This window comes from Ranitomeya imitator, chromosome 9 (genome assembly GCF_032444005.1).
Source record: "Ranitomeya imitator isolate aRanImi1 chromosome 9, aRanImi1.pri, whole genome shotgun sequence".
In the NCBI taxonomy this organism is placed as follows: domain Eukaryota; kingdom Metazoa; phylum Chordata; class Amphibia; order Anura; family Dendrobatidae; genus Ranitomeya; species Ranitomeya imitator.
The window spans coordinates 132,447,104-132,467,778 of NC_091290.1; the positions used below are offsets into that span (position 1 = coordinate 132,447,104).

A 20,675-nucleotide genomic window follows, 5' to 3' on the forward strand; every position below is an offset into this window, starting at 1 on the left:
CTCACAACATTAGAATATCATCAAGAAGTTAATTTATTTCACTTCTTCAATACAAAAAGTGATACTCATATTATATAGAGTCATTACAAACAGAGGGAACCATTTCACACATTTACTTCTGTTCATGTTGATGATTATGGCTTACAACCAATGAAAACCCAGAAGTCATTATCTCAGTAAATTAGAATACTTTATAACACCAGCTTGAAAAATAAGGTTTTTAAAATCTGAAGTGTTGGCCTACTGAAATGTATGATCAGTAAATGCACTCACTCTTTGGTCAGGTCTCCTTCTGCATCAATTACTACATCAATGTGGCGTGGCATTGAGGCGATCAGCCTGTGGCACTGCTGAGGGGTTATGGAAGCCCAGGTTGCTTTGATAGCAGCCTTCAGCTCGTCTGCCTTGTTGGGTCTGGTGTTTCATCTTCCTCTAGACAATACTCCATACATTCTCTATGGGGTTAAGGTCAGGGGAGTTTGCTGCCAGTCAAGTACAGTGATACTGATGTTTGTAAACCAGGTATTGGTACTTTTGGCAGTGTGGAGAACCCAAGTCCTGCTGGAGAATGAAATTTCCATCTCCAATAAGCTTGCCGGCAGAGGGAGCATGAAGTGCTCTAAAATTTACTAGTAGACGGCTGCACAAACAGTGGACAGTTTTAACACAGTAGACCTACACCAGCAGATGACATGGCTCCCCAAACCATCACTGATTGTGGAAGCTTCACACTAGACCTCCAGCAGCTTGGATTGTGGCCTCCACTCTTCCTCCAGACTCTGGGACCTGGATTTTTAAGGTCTAGTGTGAAGTTTTCTTTATCAGTGATGATTTGGGGAGCCATGTCATCTGCTGGTGTAGGTCCACTGTATTTTGATTTGATTTTTACCCCAATGGAGAAAAAAAAAAAAAGCTCAGGTTTCCTGTACCAAGAATGGGAACCTCAGATATAACGCTATAAACAAATCTAAAACTCATGAGATACAACCCATGATAAAAAAAAAAAAAAAACACGTGCAAATACTTTACACTAAGTAAATAGCAATAGCAGTGTACTTAGTTGACACTTTAGACAAAAAAAAAAAGCATAAGAGCCATCCCTCCACAACAAGGTGACACAATAGAGATGGTCCTCTCTCGAATTTTACATAAAGCCTCTGTATGTGCCAGCAGGCCTCAATAGACGGGGACAGAGTAGGACCCAGACCTGACTATTCAGACACCATGCCGGATGAAAGCTATATAATCTAAATGCATGTCATCTATTGAGGCCGGCAGCACAGGGAGAGGTTTTTACTAGAGTTGAGAGAATTTGATTGGGTCCCTGCTTATTCGGTAAGGTGTAGTGCTTGTCATAAGCTGCAGAGGAAACCTGGATACATGGAGCGTCGGTTGCTCAGCTGTCCGGCGCAGAAGCTCCAGGTGTCTCGGCTGTGTCACAGTCACAACACACAGGCTCTCCCCATGCATGCGCTGTGAAACAGCCGAGACACATGCAGCCGCCGCTCCGGACAGCTGATCAGCCACAGCTCCATGTATCCGGGTTTCCTCTGCAGCTTATTCAACAGCACTATAGCTTACCGAATAAGCAGGGACCCAATCAAATACGCTCAACTCTAGTTTTCACATTAGAGAGGACCATCCCAATGTGTGCACCTTGTTGTGGCGGGATAGCTTTTACATTGTTTTGATAAAAAAAAAATATTGTGTTAACCCAGTACTGTATGGTATTTACATGCACTGTTTACTTCCTGCAGGGTATTTGCTCATTTTGTTTTTATTCTAGGTTATGTTTGTTAATGGCTGCAGCGTGAAGGTGCTCCTACACAGTGCACTTACCAGGTGCATCTCAAATTTAGAATATCAAAACGTTACTTTATTTCAGTTCTTCCATACAAAAAGTGAAACTCATTATATAGAGTCATTTCAAACAGAGGGATCTATTTAACGTGTTTATTTCTGCTAATGTTGATTATGGCTTACAGCTAATGAGAAACCGAAAGTCATTGTCTCAGTAAATTAGAATACTTTATAACATCAGCTTGAAAAATTATTTTAGAATCCGAAATGTTGGCCTACTGAAATGTATGTTCAATAAATGTCCTTAATACTTGGTTGGGGCTGCTTTTGCATCAATGCGGCGTAGCATGGGGGTGATCAGCCTGTGGCACTGCTGAGGGGTTATGGAAGCCCAGGTTGCTTTGATAGTAGCCTTCAGCTCATCTGCATTGTTGGATCAGGTGTCTCTTATCTTCCTCATGACAATACTCCATAGATTCTCTATAGGGTTAAGGTCGGGCGAGTTTGCTGCCAATGAAGCACAGTGATTGTGTTTGTAAACCAGGTATTGGTGCTTTTTGCCAGTGTGGACAGGTGCCAAGTCCTGCTGAAAAATGAAATCTCCGTCTCCAAAAAGCTTGTTGGCAGAGGGAAACATGAAGTGCTCTAAAAATTTCCTGGTAGACGGCTGCGCTGACTTTGGTCTTGATAAAACACAGTGGACCTACACCAGCAGATGACATGGCTCCCCAAACCATCACTGATTGTGGACACTTCACTCTAGACCTTGGAAATCAAGGTCCCAGAGTCTGAAGAGGCCACAATCCAAGCTGCTTGAGGTCTAGTGTGAAGTTTCCACAATCAGTGATGGTTTGGGGAGCCATGCCATCTGCTGGTGTGGGTCCACTGTGTTTTTCATCAAGACCAAAGTCAGCTCAGCCGTCTACCAGGACATTTTAGAGCACTTCATGCTCCCTCTGCCGACAAGCTTTTTGGAGATGGAAATGTCATTCTCCAGCAGGACTTGGCGCCTGTCCACACTGCCAAAAGTACCAATACCTGGTTTACAAACAGTATCACGGTGCTTGATTGGCAGTAAACTCACCTGACCTTAACCTCAGAGAATCTATGGGGTATTGTCAAGAGGAAGATGAGAGACCAGACCCAACAATGCACACGAGCTGAAGGCTGCCATCAAAGCAACCTGGGCTTCCATAACCCCTCAGCAGTGCCACAGTCTGATCACCTCCATGCCACGCCACACTGATGCATTAATTGATGCAAAAGGAGCCCAGACCAAGTATTGAATGCATTTACTGAACATACATTGCAGTAGGCCAACATTACAGGTTTTAAAATCATTTTTCAAGCTGATGTTATAAAGTATTCTAAGATAATGACTTTTGGGTTTTCATTGGCTGTAAGCCATAATCATCAACATTAACAAATATAACACTCAAATAGATCACTCTGTAATGACTATGTATAATATAAGAGATTAAATTTTTGTATTGAAGAACTGAAATAAATTAACTATTTGATGATATTCTAATTTTGTGAGAAGCCCCCATGTGCTCCAGCTCATTTATTTTGTTTTACTCACTAAATACAGGTTCACAAATGCTACATTACACAAGATCCGTGACCAGATCAGACCTATACATAACGTATACATCTAATTAATGCCCACATTATTTGTTGCAGTCCTCGCTGTGCTGCTTCTCCTGTTTCGCTGCACGGCTAGTAGCACGGCACAGAAGGGGTTACTGTGCGAATCGGAGGACGACATACGGGACAATATCTTCAATTACAATGAGCAGGGAGGTGGAGAAGAAGACCAGGTACCGGAGTGCATTAAAAACATGTTAAATGGGTTCTGGCCGCCCAAACTGACAGCATAAACGCAAGAATCACACCTTCAGTTTCTGCAGAGATCACAACCCCAAGGCCCCGATTCATCAAATCTGTCGTAAAACACTTTGGAAATTTTCAAAAATGTTAGTATTCTTATGCCAGTTACAGGCAGATCTGGGGCAACGGTCCCCATCAAATTCTTTAGAATCAGAGCACCATACTTATTTTGTCAGAGGGAACCCGACAGCTGATACATGCTGCCCCACGACAGGTGCTTGTGTGACTAGTCTGAGGATCCCGGGCTGCGTCATCTCATCCTACTTCCCTTTCGTGACTGTCTCCCTATGCGTGCATACGGTGAGACCTGCCATTGTAGGGGGGCAGGGAGAAGTTACTGGGGTCGGTCCTCTAGGACTAGTCACCCTAGTGGCCGATGTGACACGCTGGCCCAACCATGCATCTGCAAGTAGGTTTCTTTTAATTGCCCTCTCCATTCTGCAGAAACAGAAGGTGCGTTTATTCAGTTTTCCACCTGCCTATGTGCTTGGTTTATACTTTATAACAATACTGATCTCACACAGGATGCCTATGACATGAACAGTCTCAGGAACCCCACCATGGCAGTGCCACCATCACCCCGCTTCAAGCCTCCAATCCGGAGAGATGCTCCGTACAGTCAGACACTTCCCCGCTATCCCCGAAGACCCTCGGACAAACCTTCTGAGATTGCAGACTTTATACAAGATGTGAGTTGTTGGGTTTTATCATTTGCATCCTTCTGGTGCCTTGTGATTGCGCTGTAACCACTATTCTTCATCGCATCTGTAGGGACTGCAGACGGCAGATTCGGACCCCAGTGTTCCCCCATATGACACCGCACTCATTTACGACTATGAAGGAGAGGGGTCAGTGGCAGGGACCCTGAGCTCCATCTTATCTAGCGACGATGACAGTGACCAAGATTATGACCACTTGCAGGAGTGGGGTCCACGCTTCCGCCGGCTGGCAGACATGTATGGTAAGCAGTGACTCATGACGGCGGCTCTCCATGAAGAGACTATAAATCCTCTGTCCTATGCTGGAGACATTACACCAGTCTGGAGATCAGAAAGTAGAAACTTCACTGAAGAAGATTTTCCACAGCAATCCCAGTGTATATATTAATGGTTTGGAAATGTGCCATTTTTGAGATACTGTTGGTCTCCATGGTCCACGTGTAAATGTTAGACAGAACGGTTTACTTATTTATGGAGCGACAAGCGAGCGGGACCAGGAGGGGTAGGGTGATGTGGACAGAAGACGTGGCCGATTGCAAAATTTCTAGGCTTCTTTCTGCAGCAGAAAGTTTGGATCAGGGGGCCGATAAACGAGAGACCCTGTTATTAATGCTGAGGACTAATACATAATGGAGGGTCCCTGGCAGGAAGAGCAGAAGTGCTGCTTGGACGTCATTACACCTCGATGGAAACGGGTTGGTGGTTTTACATTTTGGGAAACTTCCTGATAATTCCACATTTTATACATGTAATAAAAATCACTTTGTGGCAGTAGTTTGTGAGAAGGAACGATTCCTGGCGTTTAATCATTGGTCAGAGCTTTATTATCATGCACATTTTTAGACTTCGTTCTAATCATTTTCTTTGTAGCACTTGCCAGCCGGGCATAGTTATCCGGGTTGTAGTCGGCACGGGGCTTGCCATGGGAAAGCAGCGGCACTGCGTCCTGAGTGGCTTGTAAGAGGAGCGGAGGACGGCGCAGGCCTTCTCCGTGTCTCAGCGTGTCCGGGAGACCTTTCCTTTTAGTTTCTGGCAGTAGGAGAAGACTCAGGACTGATAAGATGCAGAAGGAGGATAAGACAACATGGTGCAGGAAGTAACCAGATCTCTGCTGAAGGATGATGATTGGAAGAGAAGCTCGGCCCAACATACTGAGCCCCAGAATAACGCCCAGGCCAGAACCCCTAGAGGCAAGATGGAAAACAGGATTAATATTACATTGATTTAATACACACACCTTAGAGGCTATAAGCTCCTGGCCATAGGAGGTAGTATTGAGAAGGTATAGCATGTAAGGCGATGTTCATATCAATGGCCTCTGATGGACATATAAGCCAGGAAAAGATCCTGACATATGCGTTCAACAGAGGTATCAGACAAAGATCATGCAATTGTCACCCATAGGGTCCCATATTTAAGATACTTGTAATACAGTTGTGCTCTAAAGTTTACATACCCCGGCAGAATTTTTGCTTACTTGGCCTTTTTTCAGAGAATATGAATGATCACACCAAAACTTTTTCTCCACTCATGGTTAGTGGTTGGGTGAAGCCATTTATTGTCAAACTACTGTTTTCTCTTTTTAAAATCATAATGACAACCTAAAACATCCAAATGACCCTGATCAAAAGTTCACATACCCTGGTGATTTTGGCCTGATAACATGCACAGAAGTTGACACAGATGGGTTTGAATGGCTACTAAAGGTAAAATCCTCACCTGTGACGTGTGTGTGTGTGCGTGCGTGCACGCATAAAAGCGGAGTGAATTTCTGGGATCCAGACAGACTCTTGCATCTTTCATCCAGCCACTGATGTTTCTGGATTGTGAGTCATGGGGCAAGCAAGAGAATGGTCAACGAATCTATGGGAAAAGGTAGTTGAACTGTACAAAACAGGAAAGGGATACAAAAATATATCCAAGGAATTGATAATGCCAGTCAACAGCGTTCAAACTAGGATTAACAAATGGAAAATCAGGGGCTCTGTAAAAACAACAGTCAGGTAGACCAGCAAAAATGTCATCCAGAACTGCCAGGAAAATTGTTCACGATGTAAAAAAAAAAAAAAAACCACAAGTAACATTAGCTGAAATACAGGACTAAGTAGCGGTGCAGCCGTTTCAAGTTGCACAATAAGGAGGCACTTGAAGAAAAACGGGCAGCATGGTCGAGTGCCAGAAGAAAGCCTTTACTGTGCAAATGCCACAAAGTATCTCCTCCTACAATATACAAAACAGCAAAGACAAGCCTCAAAACTTCTGGAACAAGGTCATTTGGAGTGACAAGACCAAAATTTAACTTTTTGGCCACAACCATAAACATTATTACATTTGGAGAGAGCTCAACAAGGCCTATGATGAAACACACACCATTCCTACTGTAAAGCACGGAGGTGGATTGCGGATGTTTTGGGTATGTGTGAGCTACAAAGGCACAGGAAACTTGTTCAAAGTTGAAGGAAAGATGAATGCGGCATGTTATCAGCAAATACTGGAAGCAAATTTGCAATCAGCCCAGAAACGGTGAATGGGATGTACTAGGACGTTTCAAAGTGACAATAAAACAAAAAACAAGGCCAAGTCGACCTGTCATTGGCTACTTCAGAACAAAGTGAAGGTTCTGGAGTGGCCATCTCAGTCTCCTGACCTCAATATCATTGAGCCACTCTGGGGAGATCTCAAGCACGCAGTTCATGCTAGACAGCCCAGGAATTTACAGGAACTGGAGGCTTTTTGCCAAGAAGAGTGGGCAGCTTCACCATCTGAGAAAATAAAGCACCTCATTCACAACTACCAGAAAAGACTTCAAGCTGTCATTGATGTTAGAGGGGGAAACATGGTATTAAGAAATGGAATATGTGAACTTTTTATCAGGGTCATTTGAATGTTTTATGATACGATACACTTTATTGATCCCGGGGGAAATTACGGTATTTATTTGGGTCGTCATTAGGATTTAAAAAGAGAAAACAGTAGTTTGACAACAAATGGCTTCACCCAACCACTAACCGTGAGTGAAGAAAAAAAAAAAAAGGCCCCAAAAAATTCTGCCAGGTATGTAAACTTCTGACCACAACTGTACCATGGTTTTTGTTTGTTTGTTTTTTGCGGTGCACTGATATCTGCCAGCATGCAGAAGGCCAACAGGCTAATGGAGCCTTTAAGCTATATGCCTAGTCTGTGCGCCAGGAGCTTTCCCCACCATAGGAGAAGGCACCTGCAAACCACAATGGGGAAATAGATGTGTATGACAGAAACTGTCTTTTGTGATTTGCATCATATTTACTATATGTTTTAGACACTTTTTTGCACCTTTTCTGATGAGAGATCATGATTTTTCTGAAAGGTGCTTGGCTAAGCTGAAAAAGCAAGATGGTCCAACTTGTGTCAGAATTTGCAAGCAAATTTCTGGCCTGAACTAAGCGATTGTTGTACTTACCTGATTACTGTTGGCAACACCTCACTGGCGTAGAAGACACTCAGCATCACTACCGCATGAGCAGAGAGGGACCCCAGCACAGATATGGCTATGGATATTGCTGTAAAGAGGTCTGGATGGGAGACAAAAGCAGAGGGGGCCGTTATTACTGAAAGTATTGGGAGTAGGATCTACTGTAGGACCAACGGCGTGTGTGGGGGTCTTACACTGTGTCAGGGCCAGGAGCAGCAGAGAGCAGAACCCGGTCAGGATGGTGCACAGGAGGAGGACAGCACGACGGCCCCAGTGGTTCACAGTGATGCAGAGGAAAATACAGGCAAGGAGTTCGCTACCAGCTTGGAGAAAATAAGGAAAAGAGCCACCGAGAGCCATGAGGTTTCGAGCAAAGCACGGTGTGATGCCACAGCCGATGAACCTGTGTGAGGGGAAGATCATAAATATTGGGATGAAAACCTCGACTTGTACAGCAATTGTGCAAATGTCCAGGCAGAGATAAAGTTCTACAACTTGGGCGGGCTGCATCCAACTTTCACGGTCCAAGTACGGATTGAGAAGTCCAGACTAGCCTTACGTCTCTGGACCCCGAACTCGTACGCCTATGAGACTTGAGTTTGATCAGAAGACTGGTCATATATGTGGCTCATACTCAGATTGTGAATGTCGGATGTGAGAAAACAGATTTATCCATAAGTGGTCGTATCGTAATAATTTGTGGGATGAAGGCTTATGGCTCCTCGGCAAGTACCAAACTTTCTGAACAACCCTTGATGGTTACCTCTCCTGAGGACGCCATGAAGTGATGAAAAGTACAGTAGTGAGTGTACCCAAAGGGCAATACTAATTTTTTATATATAGGAAAGTTGTATATCTTGGTACCGTGTTAGCCAGTACTTAGAAAAGTATTTAGAATTGAGAGTCCTCAGTGGTTGCTACCTTTTAATGGCTAACGGAAAAGATGGTAACAAATTGCAAGCTTTCGAGACTACTCAGGACTACTGATTAAGAGACCTCAGTCTTGAAAGCTTGCAATTTATTACCATCTTTTCAGTTAGCCATTAAAAAGGTATCAACAACCGAGGACTCTCAAATCTAAATATTTTTCTTATTTTTTAATACTAATTTTGATGAATCTCCCTCAAAGTACAGCCATAATTTAACATTGGAAAGTGAGAAGGAAAACGCTGAATCCCAATCTCGCCAGTTATGAACTTGTAGATCTGGTCAACCTCTCACTTTACATTCATTGTACAGAAAATAAAACTGTAGATCGCTAGGACTGGGGAAGAGACTTACGTAGTAAACCCAAGGATCAACGCGTTCCGCCAAATAAGACGAGTCCCAAACAGACTGCAGAAGCTGTAATACCGAGGACGAGGAAAACCCTCCCAAAACGAGTCTATTTCTGTAAGTGAGAGGAGGTCAAGGACGCACTTAGCAGAGAAGCATTAATAATTGCTATACATTCTATTCCATTTGCAGCAGGTCTAAGGGCGAACTGTCATCTCAGTTATTTATTCATTACTTTTCTAGATCTTATTAAATGCTAAATTGTGTTTGAGGCGCTCACCTGAAAATAGAGTCTCCCGGCCGGCAAAATCCTCTCCTGTGTCAATCCCATTCGCCCTGGAGAAGACGCCGAGTTCGGCTTTGCATCGATTTAACTGCTGTGTTGCCAGAAGCCAGCGGGGTGATTCAGGGAAGAGTAACCGGCAGCTAAATACAAGGGGAGACGTGAGCAAAGCGGGAAATGATGAACTGATAGCAATACTAAATCTCGTAAAAATGGGATTTGGACGGAACCCCCAATAGAACCATTCACTACTAATAGGCAGGTCAAGTCACTTTTCTGCCCTCCAGTCCAGAAGTATCCACAAAGCTATTGTCTCATTTTAATTAATGGTTCCTCGAGGGCGGTTCCAATACCATTTTTAAGGCTTCAAATGGGAGTCCTGACTTAGCAGACCCAAATGTGACGTTACTCCAGCCCACTACAGGAATCACTTACCACCAATATCCGGATAGTAACAGTAATGATCCCATTATTGCCCCTTGTAAGATCTTCCAGTCGGAGCACAGCACGGCCATCCCTGGCAGCAGCAGTTTACCTCCCAACCAGAAAAATCCTCCAATCATTGTAATCATGAGTCGGAGACCGGGGGGACAAAGCTCTAACCCTGAGGAGTCAAGAAAGTCTTTCATTTTATGGAGAATAATCGTCACAGAGCAGGTAGAGGAGAGAATGTGCACGTAGAAGTCACCAATGATGCTCACCTAGGAGTCTGCCACATCCAGGAAAGCAAAATAATGAGAAAGCAAAAAACAAAAGGACGGTTAAACATCTACCTACAGGTGACCAATAGGGAGATTATCGATTCTTACAACCCCATGGATATAAAGCGACGACTGGCCCAACATGACAACACAATGACTGATTTTGTGCAATGTGCCTGCCTTCAGATTTGGCTGCTTTTACCCGACTCAACGAGTTCTGCTCTTATTTACACAACAAATATCCGTGCAGCGACTCCAGTAATTGCCATTTACAGGCTGAAATTCGCCAACAGGCTCCCAGTGGCGGATTTTATAGGATGTCGCTAAGATTCTTGGCCTGGTTAAAATATAGCTTCACTCTGGAAAACCTGAATAGTTACACATTACATCTGAATTCCACAGAAAACAGTGGATGAGTGTCAGAAGAAGCCGTGCTGCTTATCCGTGGAGTATGTGTTGCGGCAAAGTTTTACACGTTGCACAAGTCTGCACAAAGAATGGACACTGCACTCAATTTATGTAAAGAGGACGTGTAGATGAGGGTTTTTTTTTTTTTTTTAGATCTCATAAGCTAAAAATTGATAAAGTGCATTTATCCACTGCTATGATTTGTTGCAATGTAACATGTCCTCAGTGCAGACGCCGTCCTCCTTACTCTCCTTCCACTTCACATTTCGGTCACAAAGTTATTGCAAACACAGAAACCTCCCAAAGCAAATAACAGGAGACAAGGCGAGGAGGGGCAGGAACACCAAGACCAGCGGGTGTTGGACGTCGGACGCCGAGCGGCCCACATACTGCACTCACTTGTTATGTAGAAAGACAGGAGGATTCCTGCCAGAGCCGCACCAAACACTATTCTGATCGCCAGGAAGCTGAGATACCCAGGACAGAAGCACAAGGCCACCCCGAGGGGAAGCGCCATCACCAGGGCACTGATAAAAGCGTTCCGCCGTCCAAACCTGAAATAGACATATGCGGTGAAGGATAAAAGTAGAACACAATTATGCACTTTGATGCTTTGCTAAATGTATAAACCGCCTGTACCCTGCTGGTGGGGAGCAGGGAGATGGCAGGGACGTCACTATTCCCTCTGCTGTTTTGTTTATATATTGAAAGCCAGAGATACTTTTCACCTGAGTGCGCTAAAAAAAGTGACTAACCGCGCCACAAAGAAAAAATGCATTAGGGTGCATAACCCTGCCTGAACCATTCCCCGTGCCTCAGAGCCGGCATCTGCCTGAGCTGCCACCCAAGTGAGAACTAGGAGCAATCGACTGTCGGCTCAGAGAGGAAAGCTGGGGGGGGGGGGGGGGAGCAGAAAAATGGCCACACACCCTACCCCCCCCCCCCCCCCCTAGACTGATCAGAATGGAACCACATATGGAAAGTCCTAAATGGAAATACACAGTGGAGAAAAAAAAGACTAAAAAAACTAGTAAGGTTACTCAGTATAATATTGGCAGGACTTTGACCGGGAACTTAAAAATTCCCCATGCTTGCCAGAAGGCCTCTAATAGGGGTGTGTGCTAATTAAGAAAAAGTAGTAGTAATGAGGTGTACCATACAATCCAGTGGGGTTCCCAATCCCAGGGGTCACTTTGCACCTTGGATTATCAAACCTAGTGAAGTCTAATGGCTTTGGTCCTGGGGGCCATGCTTGCTGCACCACATTAGGAGGCTGCCATTTAAGCAATTCTCCATTTTCTATGTACTTTATGGATGTTTGGAGTGCGGTACTAATCCAATTTATGGAGATCGCTAGTGAGACATAGGACAGGCAATGCTCCATGGGAAAAAGAAATCTAGCTCTCGACTGCCATTAAGGCAGCTTCCCTGTAAGTCCATGTCCGACTCAACGAGTTGGGGTCAGGTAGGTCATTTCCATGCTGTGTGGGCCAATGCTATAGTTATGGGGCGAATTGCCCCCAATCAGTCCAGATAGCGATAGCTGTATCATTCGTTTCATCTCTTACCTGTCACATACACATCCGAAAATGATGAAGCCCCACAACCAGCCAATCAGGTAACAGATCTGCTCCAGCGGCACCTTCCATCCGTTCTCACAGACAAGGTCCCACTGATAAGAGAAGGACAAAATGCTGTGAACCGTCAGGTCCTACCATAAAGGGGCACTTCACACCCTTATGGTAGTGCCCACCTCATACATGAGGACATAATAGCCATCATGCACATATATATTATATCACTGCGGTTGGTCAGTCAGATCCGTGACTGCTTACGACAAGTTACTTTGGGCCATTATCGCCCGCCAGTGGGCACATGCCCAATATTAATCCTTAATCTGAGAAATTAAAAGTATCAGAATGGTCTTATTCACTAGCTTCCCGTCAACCATCATGGCTCCCTGTCGTGTCCTTCCATTGATTTTCTGACAGGAATGATTCCCCGCTGGGATCTGGCATCCATCTCAGCTGTTCTTGGCATTTAGCCGCATTCCTGTTGCATGTCCAGTGCTTTGTAAAAGGATATTTCCAAGAATTGTGTGCATCAGAGCTGGTGTATCTAAGGCTGGGTTCACATTGCGCTAGGTGTGTCCGTCTAACGGACTCGTTTTTAAGTAGTAAAAACGCAATGTAACGCACATACTAACGCGCCCATAGACTTGCATTGTCTGACGCATCGTGACGCATCCCTAAATTGGTATGCGTTTGTCACATAACGTTTTTTTTCTGACGGACCTTCAACGCGGCTTGCAGCGTTTTCGGGTCCGGCCAAGCTAACGCACTACTAACGGAAGCGTTCATTCTGCCATAGAAGGCTATGGCAAACGCAGTCAGACGCAAATCATGAAAAATTTCCAAATAGAACCACACGTTTTAATAGCTTTTGAAGGTGGTCACATGTGGTCATGTGACAGGAAATGTGACTTCGGCCATTAAAATATCCCACTCACACAAAGTCTCCTGCACGTGACAGAGTGTTTTGCCGTAGCTAAATTGTAAGTACATTTCTATATATTATATATCTCTGTATACATCATGGGAGTCTGTAATGTCCGTCGGATGTGTGTGTACTAAAAATGTATTGTTTTGTTGCACACAGATGTCGGATACAGATGTCAGCAGCAGCAGCGTGTCTGCGATTTTTTCTTCTGAGTCGGTAGGCTTGCACTTTAAAAAACCATGTTGTGTGAAACTCCATTGTATTGAGCTAGGCATAACAATCCTGTTTATTGTTTTATTGTGAATAGGAGTCTTCTGAGCCCAAGGCTGTTAGACCTCCCCCAAAAAAACACGCAAAAACAACAAAGGTACATAGCACACATGTTGAATTTTTCAGGCATAAATTTATTGATCCAATGAATGTTAACATTATTTAATGTTAAAATATTTTTTTTTACATTTTACATACACAATAGGTTGTGGCACAAGGAGGACAAAAAAGAAAAAAGGTCCCTAGCCGTCTGTCGTCGCCACAACTGCCAGTGGTAAATATAAAATAGAAATATTCTATCCAATATTTACCAACAATCTATCTATTCACTTTCTATCTACTATACCTATAAACTATCTATCAACTATCTATCGCTCCATCTATTTGTCTATCTATATCTATGTATCTATCTATCAATATCTATGTATCTATCTATCTATATCTATCTATCTAAATCTATGTATCTATCTATATATCTATCTATCAATATCTTTGTATCTATCTATCTATCTATCTATATCTATGTATCTATCTATCTATATATCTATCTATCAATATCTATCTATCAATCTATATCTATCTATCTATCTATGTATCTATCTATCTATATATCTATCTATCAATATCTATGTATCTATCTATCTATCTATATATCTATCTATCAATATCTATGTATCTATCTATCTATCTATCAATGTATATCTATCTATCTACATCTATCTATCTATCTATATATCTATATATTGCTATATCTATGTATCTATCTATCTCTGTATATATGAATATGGCCATCCAGTGAAATTGACACTATCAACATAACGTTTTGTGTTTACATAGTCCAAGTCAGCGCCAAAAAAAAAAAGGATTGTCGTTGACGAAGAGCCATTGACTATCCACAATGAGACACTTATTAACCTTGTGGAAGCCAACCCCTCCATATGGGACCAGAGCGACAGCTCCCACCATGACATCGTGAAGAACCGGAAGTTGTGGGATCAAATAATCTGTCACTTTGATCCCCGATACATGGAGAAGTCGACAACCTCAAAGAAAAAAATTGGTAAATATTGGTGACGTAACATCGGAAAATGTTTAAAAAAAAAAAAATTTTCTATCCTATCAACCTATCCACTTGTTGTCTGCTATCTATCTCTCAATTATCAACTATCTGTACACTATATATCTATCTATCTATACACTATTTCTACACTATTTCTTATCTAACAACTATCTATCTACTATTTATATATCAACTATCGTAGCAAACTATGAACAATTTTTCCTATATCTTAACACAATCTACTATTTTTATATATATATTTTTTTTTTTTAAATTTAAAGCCGATGCTGTCCATACCCGTTGGAAGTCCATCCGCGATCGCTTTGTCCGTGACTACCGGAACAGTCAGAATGCACCAAGCGGATCAAGTGGCAAACGGGTGACACCGTATGTGCATTATGACCAACTGCTCTTTCTTCAGAAAACAGTGTCTCAGCGCTCGTAAGTACAAGAAGGTCTGTGTGCGAGACTAAATTGTTTAAAGGAAAATAAGTAATTTTTGTTTTTGGGTTACAGCACGATATGCAGTACCGCTGCTCCTAGACCAGCAGAGGAACTTGAGCCTTCTTCAGTGGAACCAACGCAACCTGAAGATGTGTCTGGCATCACCGAGCCACGATCTGCGGATAGAAGCACTGTTGCTGCAGGTGTGAGTGCCCGGTTGCAATCACAGCGTGGACGCAAGCGAGCATCTCAAAAAGATGAAGCAGATGCAATTATCGTGGATGGACTCCAACGGGTAGAGGACATGTGTCGCAGTGAGCTCAAAGACCTGAGACGAGAAATTACCGAGCTGCAAGCACGCGAGTCTGTCTACTCTGCTAATGAGTGGAAGCTACTTTTATTATCCTATGTGCCTGTAGTACAAAATATCCCGGCACATAGAAACCTTATGTTTCGACAAAGACTTAACGAGCTTGTAGAGGAATTTGTGGGCACCGAGGAACCCGCTCCATCGGGAAGAAGAAGACTGGACATGCCGCCCTACAACCCTCAATATAGAGGCCGGGGTGAAACGAGCGTGGAACCTCAAAGACAATGTAGTAGTCCATCATATAGTTGGGCAGACAATACTCCCGTGCAGTACCAAAGTCTTTAGTACAGTTCACTGTCCACAGCCAGGTGCAATTACCGCGTTGGAATTTTTTTTTTGGGGGGGGGGTTTTGTTGTTAATTTCTATTTTCCTTTTTTTTTTCATCCCTATGGGATATCATATGTTACACCTGTGTACCAACAGTTTGTTGGGAAAATACAAAAACATTTAGTAAACTGTTTCAAATTTCAGATTCTTGTATGACTTTAACTTTAACTTTTTACACGACATAAGGTAACTTTTTACACGACATCAGGTTAAACAACATAACTTTTTACACTACGTAACTTTTTACACGACATCAGGTTAAACAACATAACTTTTTACACTACGTAACTTTTTACACGACATCAGGTTAAACAACATAACTTTTTACACTACGTAACTTTTTACACGACATCAGGTTAAACAACATAACTTTTTACACTACGTAACTTTTTACACGACATCAGGAAGACTTTAAATTATTTTCACACGTGTCTGTCTTGCCATGGAACCTGGCCTTCATGTGTGAAGTAGTGTGCAAATTGATCACGAATCCTCATTATTTGTGATGCAGAACGAACTGTAGTCGATTCAATGCTACTGAGGTTCGACTCACAATCATTGGGGTCTACCAACTGGGGTTCATGTCTCGCCACAAAATTGTGCAGACAGATGCATGCCTTCACAACACGGTCCACATTGTCTGGTTGCAGTTGCATGCAGGTTAGTAAAATCCGCCATTTTAATGTCAAAATCCCAAAGGCACACTCCACATAACGTCTAGCCCGGCTCAAGCGATAATTAAAAATGCGCCTGCTGGAGTCTAGACTACGGCTTGAGTAGGGCTTGAGGAGATTTTGTCCTAGTTGGAAGGCCTCATCACCAACTAAAACATAGGGCAAACTTGGGCCTTCGGTCCCCGGAAGAGGTCGTGATGACGGTATGTTTAAACTTTGGTTGTACAAACATTGGCCCATGTTGGAGTCTCTGAATACTCTGGAATCGTTAGTCCGGCCATAAGCTCCAATATCCACAGCAACAAAACGGTACCTGGCATCCGCAATCGCCATCAATACTATAGAAAAGTATTTCTTATAGTTATAGTAGAGGGAACCACTATGTGCAGGTTTCTGAATCCGAATGTGCTTTCCGTCCACGGCACCAATACAATTGGGGAAATTAGCCACATCCTCGAACTGTTGGGAAATTGCTAGCCACATTTCTGATGTTGGTGTTGGTAGCACAAGTGGTTGCAAGTTGTTCCAAATGGCATCACAAGTTTCCCGAACCAGTTGACAAATTGTTGACTTCCCAAGTCGAAACTGGTAATGCAGTGACGCAAAAGTTTCTCCGGTAGCCAGATATCTGTTGACATTCAAAAACAAAAAAAAAAAAATTAGGATTTTAATGATCATCTAAAGGCTAGTTGACAATATAATATACAATTGCAAAATGAACATTAGGCCACACGATACCGAGATCTAGTCTTTGTCAATAGAATGATAAAAAAAATGTATAATTACCTCACAGTCACTACTAAACGTTGCTCCGCACTGATGCTTTCACGAAAAGTGCTGCGATGATGATGTATCTCATCCTTCACATGTGAGAGCAGAACATCAAAGGTCTCAATGGACATCCGTAGATAGCGTTGGAATTTGAAGGGATGATCCCGAAGCTGCACATACAGGGTGTGAAAGGCACCATATGTACTCCGCAAGAAATTCACTTCGTGGATCCAATATCTCCTTTGCGAACTACGCTTTCTCTGCCGAAGTCGCAACCGCATCAAGCGAAATCTGACGAGCTCAGACACAAACATCTTGCTAGCAGAAGTTCACTCAATGCTTTCAAAATGGAGAATGAGTCTGTGCCCACACCCGACAATGACAAAAGGGAAAAAAAAAAAAAAAAAGAACAACTTTATTGACAGTGACAAACGCAGACAAACGGATACTTCGTAAACGGACATCAAAATGAAAAAACGCGATCACATGCGTTAACGCTAGCGTTACCGTGACGACGAATTTCACATATTTTTGCTCCGTTTCTGTACATGCGTTTAACGCATCCGTTTGACGCCATGTACTTGACGCAATGTGAACCTAGCCTAAGCCGGTCATGAGTGATACAGAGGGACGCACAGCACTACAAAATCCTCCATGAAGGGCTCCGGAATCTTAAAGGGATTGTGGTCACAAAGACAAAGCTTTTCCATATATGCCAATCCGGAAGACGCAGCACGTTCATAGGGGGAAGGGCTGCAATTGGAAATGCCTGCGGGTGGCTGGCACCCATGGGTGCCCTCCAGGATTACTAGTCTCATTCTGTTTGCAGACGGTCCCGATGTTCCCGCAGGCAGCAGGACATGTCACGGTGCCACAAAACACGTCGCTGGTATGTCCACACCTCATCGCCCTGAGGATATGTGCTCTCAGGAAAGCAGAGAAGTAAAAATAATAAGGAACATGAAGGAAAGAAAACTGGAGGAATTAAAGAATTCCGATAGCTGGAGACTCCAATTATTAAACCTCATACATCGCAGAGCAAAGAGTTCCCATTATTACACCTTCTATACAGCGTGTTGCACAGAGCCCCCCCATTATTACACTGTGGAGCACAGAGCCCCTACATTATTACACCTTATATACAGGGTGGAACAGAGCCCCCCCAATATTCCACCTTTTATACAGCGTGGAGGACAGACCCCCTCATTATTACACCTTCTATACAGTGTGGAGCACAGAGCCCCCACCATTATTAAACCTTATATGCAGCGTGGAGCACAGCCCCCATTATTACACCTTGTATACAGTGGGGAGCACAGGCCCTAACATTACTACACCTTCTATACAGGGGGGCTCCGTGATTCACATTATTGTATCTTCTATAAAGTGGGGGCTCTACTCCACATTATTACACCTTCTATACAGCGTGGAGCACAGAGCCCCTATTACACCTTGTATACAGCAGGGAGCACAGAGCCTCCCATTATTACACCTTCTATACAGCGGGGGGCTCTCTGCTCCACATTATACCTTATGTATGTGTAGCACAGATCCCCTCAATATTACACCTTCTATACAGAGAAGCACAGAGCCCTCCCATTAATACACCTACTATACAGCGGCGGGCTCTGTGCTCCACATTATTACACCTTTACAGCATGGAGCACAGAGCCTTCTTTCATTATACATTCTATACATAGTGGAGCACAGAGCCCCCCCAATATTACACCATATATAAGCGTGGAGCACAGACACCTTACATATGTCGAATACAGAATCCCCATTATTACACCTTCTATACAGCGTGTAGCACAGAATCCCCAATATTACACCTTCTATACAGTGTAGAGCACAGAGCCTCCAATTATTACACCTTGTATACAACAGGGGGGGGGAGTAATAAGTTGCTGCACATTATTACTTCTATACAGCGGGAGGCTCTGTGCTCCGCATTATTGCACCTTATATACAGCGTGGCACACAGATCCCCTCAATATTACACCTTCTATACAGCATGGAGCACAAAGCCCCCCATTATTACATCTTGTATACAGAGTGGAGCATAGAGCCTAACATTATTTCATCTTCTAAGCAGCGGTGCTCCACTTTATTACACCTTATATACAGGGTGGAGCACAGAGTCCCCCCATTATTACACCGTGGAGCACAGAGCCCTTAATTATTACATCTTGTATACAACGTGGAGCACAGAGTCTCACATTACTACACCTATGAAGCGGTGGGCTCTGTGCTCCACATTATTACACCTTCTATACAGCGGGGGCTCTGTGCTCCACATTATTACACCTATACAGCGTGGAGCACAGATCCCCCATTATTACACCTATATATCATAGAGCACAGATCCCCCACCATTATTAAACCTTATATACAGCGTGGGCTCTGCTCCACATTACTACATCTTCTATATAGCATGGAGCACAGATCCCCATCCCATTATTACACTTTCTATACAGCGTGGAGCACAGAGCCCCTCAATATTACACCACCTATACAGCGGATCACAGATCCCCCATTATTACACCTTCTATACATCGTGGAGCACGAAGCCCAACATTACACCTTTACAGCGGGGGGCTCTGTGCTCCACATTACTACACCTTCTATACAGCGTGGAGTACAGATCCCCCAATTACACCTTTACATCGTGGAGCACAGAGGTTCCTAATATTACTCCTATACAGCGTGGAGCACAGATTCCCCATTATTACACCTTGTATACATTGTGGAGCACAAAGCCTGACATTACACCTTCTATACAGCGGGGGGGCTCTGTACTCCACATTATTACACCTATACAGCATGGAACAGAACCCCTCAATATTACACCTTGTATACAGAGTGGAGCACAGAGCCCAACATTATTTCATCTTCTATGCAGCGGGGAACTCTGTGCTCCACATTACTACACCTTCTATACAGCGTGGAGTACAGATCCCCCAATTACACCTTTACATCGTGGAGCACAGAGGTTCCTAATATTACTCCTATACAGCGTGGAGCACAGATTCCCCATTATTACACCTTGTATACATTGTGGAGCACAAAGCCTGACATTACACCTTCTATACAGCGGGGGGGCTCTGTACTCCACATTATTACACCTATACAGCATGGAACAGAACCCCTCAATATTACACCTTCTATACAGGGTGGAGCACAGAGCCCCCACCCATTATTAAACCTTATATGCAGCGTGGAGCACAGAGCCCTTAATTATTACATCTTGTATACAGCGTGGAGAACAGAGCCCCTCAATATTACACCTTCTATAAAGCGGAGCACAGAGCCTCCCATTATTACACCTTCCATACAGCATGGAGCACAGATTACCCATTTTTACACCTTCTATACAGCGGGGGGGCTCTGTACTCCACATTATTACACCTATACAGCATGGAGCACATATCCCCTCAATATTACACCTTCTATACAGTGTGGAGCACAGAGCCTAACAATTCACATTCTATGAAACAGGGCTCTGTGCTCCACATTATTACACCTTATATACAGGGTGGAGTACAGATCACCTCAATATTACACCTTCTATACAGCGAGGAGCACAGAGCCACCCATTAATACACCTTCTATACAGCGTGGAGCACAGAGCCTCCCATTATTACACCAATACAACGTGGAGCACAGAGCCTCCAATTACTACACCTATACAACGGGGGTCTCTGTGCTCCACATTATTACATCTTATATACA

The 20,675-nt window shown here is 43.5% G+C and overlaps 3 protein-coding genes and 2 long non-coding RNA genes across 6 annotated transcripts in view; 2 read left to right on the forward strand and 3 right to left on the reverse strand.

The window, feature by feature from the left end:
• The window catches only part of CDH15 (cadherin 15), a 45,709-nt gene extending 40,529 nt beyond the window's left edge, over nucleotides 1-5,180 (forward strand). For both annotated transcript variants that reach the window (XM_069738945.1, XM_069738946.1), the window contains 3 exons: nucleotides 3,484-3,620; nucleotides 4,215-4,379; nucleotides 4,462-5,180. In XM_069738945.1, the coding sequence (XP_069595046.1) occupies nucleotides 3,484-3,620; nucleotides 4,215-4,379; nucleotides 4,462-4,662 (503 nt within the window). In that variant the 3' untranslated portion in view covers nucleotides 4,663-5,180. The remainder of the gene's footprint in view (nucleotides 1-3,483; nucleotides 3,621-4,214; nucleotides 4,380-4,461) is intronic.
• SLC22A31 (solute carrier family 22 member 31) overlaps nucleotides 3,618-20,675 on the reverse strand; it is a 61,154-nt gene continuing 44,096 nt past the window's right edge. Inside the window, exons 2-9 of the mRNA XM_069738948.1 lie at nucleotides 12,096-12,199; nucleotides 10,927-11,081; nucleotides 9,854-10,022; nucleotides 9,416-9,561; nucleotides 9,142-9,250; nucleotides 8,055-8,263; nucleotides 7,849-7,960; nucleotides 3,618-5,593 (exon numbers count right to left, since the gene is read on the reverse strand). Of these exons, the coding sequence (XP_069595049.1) occupies nucleotides 5,212-5,593; nucleotides 7,849-7,960; nucleotides 8,055-8,263; nucleotides 9,142-9,250; nucleotides 9,416-9,561; nucleotides 9,854-10,022; nucleotides 10,927-11,081; nucleotides 12,096-12,199 (1,386 nt within the window). The 3' untranslated portion in view covers nucleotides 3,618-5,211. The remainder of the gene's footprint in view (nucleotides 5,594-7,848; nucleotides 7,961-8,054; nucleotides 8,264-9,141; nucleotides 9,251-9,415; nucleotides 9,562-9,853; nucleotides 10,023-10,926; nucleotides 11,082-12,095; nucleotides 12,200-20,675) is intronic.
• LOC138648950 (uncharacterized) lies at nucleotides 12,206-19,874 on the reverse strand. Its single transcript, XR_011315220.1, has 3 exons — nucleotides 18,736-19,874; nucleotides 17,546-18,357; nucleotides 12,206-12,645 (listed from the first exon to the last, which is right to left on the reverse strand). It is a non-coding gene; the product is annotated as an uncharacterized lncRNA (long non-coding RNA).
• On the forward strand, nucleotides 12,964-14,193 carry LOC138648951 (uncharacterized). The gene is made up of 4 exons (XR_011315221.1): nucleotides 12,964-13,242; nucleotides 13,334-13,393; nucleotides 13,502-13,570; nucleotides 14,134-14,193. It is a non-coding gene; the product is annotated as an uncharacterized lncRNA (long non-coding RNA).
• On the reverse strand, nucleotides 13,410-17,317 carry LOC138648949 (uncharacterized). Its single transcript, XM_069738949.1, has 2 exons — nucleotides 16,959-17,317; nucleotides 13,410-16,800 (listed from the first exon to the last, which is right to left on the reverse strand). Exons 1-2 carry the CDS (start codon nucleotides 17,255-17,257, stop codon nucleotides 15,921-15,923), a joined length of 1,179 nt encoding a protein of 392 aa, XP_069595050.1. The 5' UTR covers nucleotides 17,258-17,317; the 3' UTR covers nucleotides 13,410-15,920.